Source organism: Callorhinus ursinus, unplaced genomic scaffold (assembly GCF_003265705.2).
Source record: "Callorhinus ursinus isolate GAN/ISIS: 27379988/994484 unplaced genomic scaffold, GSC_fseal_2.0 scaffold33, whole genome shotgun sequence".
NCBI lineage: Eukaryota > Metazoa > Chordata > Mammalia > Carnivora > Otariidae > Callorhinus > Callorhinus ursinus.
The window spans coordinates 14,250,823-14,257,091 of record NW_027397095.1 but is presented as its reverse complement, the minus strand read 5'-3'; the positions used below and the strand labels follow the sequence as shown (position 1 = coordinate 14,257,091).

General features: G+C 52.6%; 1 protein-coding gene across 1 annotated transcript in view; it reads left to right on the top strand.

Annotated features, from left to right (window-relative positions):
• The window catches only part of SLC25A43 (solute carrier family 25 member 43), a gene marked incomplete at its 5' end in the record, with an annotated part of 36,811 nt that continues 30,542 nt past the window's right edge, over positions 1–6,269 (top strand). Inside the window, one exon of the mRNA XM_025852634.2 lies at positions 1–254. Within this exon, the coding sequence (XP_025708419.1) occupies positions 1–254 (254 nt within the window). The remainder of the gene's footprint in view (positions 255–6,269) is intronic.

The window sequence follows — 6,269 nt, the reverse complement described above, 5'->3', positions numbered from 1 at the left end:
GGCCGGCTGACGGGCGGCCAGCGGCTGCTGTGCGCGGGCGCGGCGGGGGCGCTCAGCCTCTGCCTCACCGCGCCGCTCGAGCTCGCCACCGTGCTGGCCCAGGTCGGCGCCGCGCGGGGCGGGGCCCGGGGGCCGTGGGCCGCGGGGCTCCGGGTGTGGCGCGCCGAGGGGCCGCGGGCCCTGTGGAAGGGGAACGCGGTGGCGTGCCTGCGCCTCTTCCCCTGCAGCGCCGTGCAGCTCGCCGCCTACCGCAAGTAAGAGCCGGGCGCGGCGCGGCGCGGCGCGGCGGGCCCGGGAGCCCGGAGCCGGGAGGCCGCCGCGGGGTGCCGCCGCCGGGGCGGGGAGGCGGGGGGAAGGGAGCCCGACTCCGCCCTGCTTCCCGGGCTCGGCCTCGGGGAGGGGGGGTAACCCCGGCGGTGGGCCGCGGCCTACTTCCGGATCGCGCGCGCGAGCCCCTGGGGGGGGGCGGTCTGGCCGGGAGGCGGCACCTGCGCAGGTCCCGGGGTGCACTTTGGGGCTGCCCGCCCCGCCAGGTGCCGTTTTGTGGGGCTCAGCCCCGCGGCTCCGAGAGGCACCCCAGAATTGGACGGGTGAGGAGGTGGAATGGGGCAAAAGGAGATTCGGGGGGGGGGGGGGGGGAAGGAGTCACGACCTCTCCGGAGAGATGGCTCCCGGACCATTCCCACCGTCCACTAACTTGGAAATGTTTTGCCTCGGCTGGCTTAGGGGGGAGAGAGACCCTTCTGAAGATGTGTGTGTGCAGTTGTGCCTTTGTGAGCGAAGCCCCCAGAAGAAAGTGCTTGGTAGGGGGAGAGGGCCCGACCCAAGGCCACAAAAGGCCACAGATTTCTGCCCACCCCCCAACCAATGGAGCTTTGCCTTTAGGGCCCAACAGAAGCTGCCAACAGGTCCCCCAGCTTACTGCCTCAGCCCAGCCTCTGCGCACTGGCCTCATTCTTTGCGCTTTTTTCACCTTCTCCCAACAACTGCTGCCTCTTGGGAAACTACCTAAACATGCAAATGCCAGATGAGTCTTCAAAGGTTCCTCAGAGCTCAGAGATCTTTGCATTTTAATTGGAAACAAGCCGAGAAGAATGAAATGGTACTGGTGGAGCTTCGGGGAGAGGGGATGTTTCTGGACTTGGGGGGAGGGTCCCTGTGTGCCTCGTTCTGTGGGCACAGTGCCACCTCCGAGGACTGGCCTTGGCTCCGAATTAGACCACTCACAGTCTTCACCACCCAGTTGAGGCCTTGGAGCCTAAGAGGCAGGATTCTCAGCTTTGCTGCTGGCAAGCCAGATGGAGTCATCCTTCTCGCTGAGCCCTCTGGGCCAGTGCGCATTTCACCTAGGTTTGGGGAGGAAAGGTTCTGAGATCCTGGGGCATTTGTCTCAAGGCTCTCTTTCCCCCTCAACAACACCTGGCCTGATGTCTGTAAACAGTTCTCCCCACGTTCCTCCCTTCTCCCCAAAGTGGTATGGAAATCTTCCTTTGGAATGTATGCTAAGGATTAGGAGGCAGACCTTTACGAGCGGGTTTAAATATTGTGGCTGTCCTGGTCATCACCGTCTGAGTGGAAGACCTTTTCCGCTGTCCAAGGTTCTTCCAGCTGGACTAAGAATTAAATGGACGTGAGACAGATTCACAGGAGAAAATCAAACTTAATTTCCTCCTTGCGGGGAATCCACACACACACACACAGACACGTGAGGTTCCTGAGACAGGCAAAATGAGATATAGATGTCCTTCTGAACTAAGGAGGAGGAGATAGGGGTCTGAGACTTCAAAGGGAAGGAATGCAAGTCACAGCAGAATGAAAGAGAGCGAAGTTTGGTAAACAAGTGTTTGCTGGGCCACTCAGAAACTAGGGGACATAGAGAGGAATTTTAACCGACTTTGCTAACTTCCTCCCTATCACTCCTAGTTCTTGTGTTATTTAGGGTGATCGCTTTCTTCCTGGAGCAGGTCCTCTAAATGCTTTTCAGGCAGTTGAGGAGGGAGGTCAAAGTTTCTGCCTGAGTCTTGGGCCTTGATAGTTTTCGGCTCAAGATAATCTCCATGCTATTGTTGCCCATCGTGGGGAGGCCTGCCCTTGGCCCCGACAGCCCCCAGTATTTGTACATCATTGCATTTTGTTAACAGCCCTGTGGAGATATCCTCAACATATAAAAAATATATATTTAAGGTATACAACTTGATGTTTTGAGGATGTGCATATACATGATGAAATGATCACCACAATCAAGCTAATCAACATAGCCATCACCACCTAGTTACCTTTGAATGTGTGTGTGTGTGTGTGTGTGTGTACATACATGTGTACATCATTGGATTTCTACAACTCCTGCCTCCTGCCCTGTAAGGTCCATCGGGTGGGAAGTGTCATGCCCATTTTACAGATACAGAATTGGGCTCGGACTGGCCGCACCACTCCTCAGTGATAGAGAGCCCCATCACCTGACCTTCTGCCTCCAAATGCATTATTTTACTACATCATGCTGCCTTTCTCTCTGCATTCATTTGACATTAATATAGCCAGGCCTCTTTAAGTACCCACTGTGTGCATGATGCTGGGGACAATGCAGGGATGAAAAGGGCGTGGTCCCAGTGCCCCAGGGCTTACAGAGGAATAGAAGAACAGAAGAAGATTATTGTGTCTGTAGCCTGTGGCTGAGTGCTACGGAAACTCACACTTCTGGGGCACCTGGCTGCCTCAGTCGGTAGAACATGCAACTCTTGATCTCGGGGTTGTGAGTTTGAGCCCCACGTTGGGTGTAGAGATGACTTAAAAATGAAATCTTTAAAAGAAAACAGAAATTCACAATTCTGATGAAGAGGAAGAAGTGTGAGGACCTCACAGAGGAGAAAAACCACCTGAGTTTGGTCTGGGGAGAATGAGTAGGAGTTTGCTGGGCACAGATGGAGAGAAAGAAAGATTTGCAAGTGACATCATGAGCCAAGGCACAGAGGTGGGCAGGCATGCAGCAGGACTGGAACACGGGGTGTGTCTACAGCAGTAAGGGGACGTAGAGCCCGAAAAGCAGGTTGAAATTCGATCTCAAAGGGCCGGGTTAAGGACTTTGGACTTTGTTCAGTATGGCCAAGGTTAGCTGTGGGAGATTTTTGAGGAGGTGATGGGGGGCGTGGTGATCACCTGGTGGCAGGGTACGATCACTAGAGAGGAGGGAGACGGGGGGGGGGGGGGCTGGGCCAGTTAGGAACCTGTTGCACTCATCCATGTGGCAGCTGAGGGCACCTGACATAGGCTGGTGGCTGGTGACCACGAGAGGAAGAAAGAGCGTTCCCCGGCCCAAGTTTGCTAATAATGTTTCCTGGGAGATTGTTTTCCTTCTGGAAACTAAAAGGGAGTATTTCAGTGAAGGGCTAAACATAAAAAGCAAAGTGGTTGATTAATCATGGTGCCATCCTTCCTACATAGAGATGGTACCTTTGGTCCATTGTTATGCTGACTCATCTCCACTCTTTCCTGGCCGTGAGTTTGCAAAGACAGTCGGCTGAGGGTAATGGTATATAGCCTAGGAGCAAGGGTTTGAACAAAGCGTAAACATCTAGAACGTTCAGGAAATGGAGTGATTAATTGACTTGTCCCCAAAGAGAATTAATGGCGAGCTGGAGCTTGAAACCGGGTCTTCTGGCTCCTTAGTCCACAGCTCTGCCCAGCATTGTGCTGCTGATATATCTGCTCCCTTGGATTTATGATCAAAAGTCCACTCAGTAGAGTCTATTAGGAGCTAGGCCCTGGCAATAAATAGCACGTAACACAGTAGCTGGCTGTCAAATACATCAACCGGTAGAACCTCCTCCAACTTTACGACTGCTTGTGGAGCTGTATAAACATTGGTTTGGGTCCCTGCCGCTCTGGAATAGTTCGTGACCAGCACCACTTTCGTACTGTATAACCACTTCGTGAACTCGTTTCGGCTGCATTGGCAGTTCTAACTACATACACCCAGGGGGTGTGTGTGATAGCCCATGGCTGAAAGGAAGGGGTTACTGCTATTCACCAGCTTAGCCAGTCTTTCTGGGGAAAGCTTCTGTGCGTGTGGGGGGTGGGGCGGGGAGAAGAGCAGAAAGGGGGACGCTGTTGCCCCAGCCAATCAGACAAGACCTGAAGCCATGGGGCGGGGGCCGAGGGCCGGATGATGTCACTGATGGCCTATCAGGGCTGCCTGCCTTGACTGCAATTCCCAGAGGAAGGGTTGGTGGTCCTTGTCTCTATCGGATGGTAAGAGTCTAAGAAGAAAGGACTTGCTTTGGTTCTTTTGAATTTTGTCTATTTGATAGTAAGACCCTACTTTATAAACCAACCTGACGTGAGACAGAGTTCCTATTCCTAGTCTTCTAGTCCATCAAGTGGTTCAGCAAACTAGGCCCATTTCCTCCCCCGTTGCCCTTCTCCGCCACAGCTTTGGCAGGACTATTGAGCTCTGTTAGGACCTCTGCTGCGCGCTCGCACAGGGGCACATCGTAGATGTTCGATAAATGGGTCATGAATTACTGCATGCCCGGGAAGTGGCCAAGTGGGATTAGGGACTAGGGCACGGCCATGAGAAAGAATGGGGTTTCTTCTGGCATTTCAAACTCCCACCGTCATCTAGATTGTTCCAGCTGGTGGCAGGCCACCCCTCCAGTCAAGCATGTCCCATTTCCTCTGTCTCCCCTGCCCCTCCTCCGGTTCCCCCTCCAACTCGACGGGCCAGCAGAGAGAAAAGGGAGGAACAAGGAAGCGTGCAGGCAGTGAGACAGGCCGATGGCCCATTGGCGAATGCCAGCTTTAGTGACTTGCATCTTTCAAAAGTAGCTGGTTAAATCATGGCTGGGTTTTTTTTATGACTGTTCCAATTAGTGCAGTTAACAGTAGCCAACAGTAGGTTGACAAAACGACGTTAAGACTTTCCTACAGCTTGAAAGAGATGCTTTTATTTTTTTTAAGATTTTATTTATTTATTTATTTGAGAGAGAGCACGAGTGAGGACAGACGCAGAGGGAGAGGGAGAAGCAGACTCCCCGCTGAGCAGGGAGCCCGATGCGGGGCTCGATCCCAGGACCCCGGGACCATGACCTGAGCCGAAGGCAGACGCTTCACCGACTGAGCCACCCAGGCGCCCCTTGAGAGAGATGCTTTTAATCAATGAGTGTTTACTTGGGAGCAAAGAAACCGTCCTCAGACTCCTTAAATGATTTCACCTGAATACCCACTTGCCTTATTTATCGCGCAGAGAGCCCTGGCTTGCTGCCAGGACGAAGGAACAGGACACACACCTCTTTATGGGAGATTTGAAAGCCAAAGAACTGGGGATGGTCTCATTTTTAAAAAGATATAGGGCGCCTGGGTGGCTCAGTCAGTTAAGCGTCTGCCTTCGGCTCGGGTCATGATCCCAGGGTCCTGGGATCGAGCCCCGTGTCAGGCTCCCTGCTCCGCGGGGAGTCTGCTTCGCCCTCTGCCTTTCCCTCTACTTGTGCGTGCATGCGGTCTCTCTCTCTCAAATAAATAAATATATAAAAAAGATACAATACTTTTTTTTTAGCCTAGCCCTGTTCACGTTCCTTTTATTCAAACCCCTGCTATTCCTTTCCCTCTCCCCTACCTTACTCTCTGGCAGAAAATACTATTTTTCCTGGTTTCTAAGCCCTTCTTGATTTTGTCTGCATCAGCAAGGAGTAAAATTCCTTTGCTTCCTGGGCAGGGAATGTGTACTGTGGAAAAGTGCCCTTAGAACAATCTCTGCCAAGGTAGGTCCTCATGACTGGGGATGCGCTGCTTCCAAAAAGAGGGACTGTAACAGTGGCTTTCTGGCTTGCATTTGGAAAAGTCCACCCAAAGCCATTTTTGACCACATTATAAAACTGTAGAGAAACACAAAGAAGAATGCCCATGTACCCACCATCCAGAAGTAACAGCATGAAAGACGGCATAAGAGATACTTCAAGTATCTTTTTTTAATACAAGAAATAAAAGATTCCAGAGAAAGCTGAAGTCCTGTTCTTTCTCATTCCCAGCCCCTTACCGCCCCCCTGCCACCTTCCTGGAGGGCTGTATTACACTTTATTTTTCTAAGGTTTTTTTTCTAAAGATTTTATTTATTTATTTGAGGGAGAGAGCACAAAAGTGGGGTGAGAGGCAGAGGGAGAAACAGACTCCCCACTGAGCAGGGAGCCCGACGCAGGACTCGATCCCAGGACCCTGAGATCGTGACGTGAGCCGAAGGTAGATGCTTAACCAACTGAGCCACCCAGGCGCCCCTATTT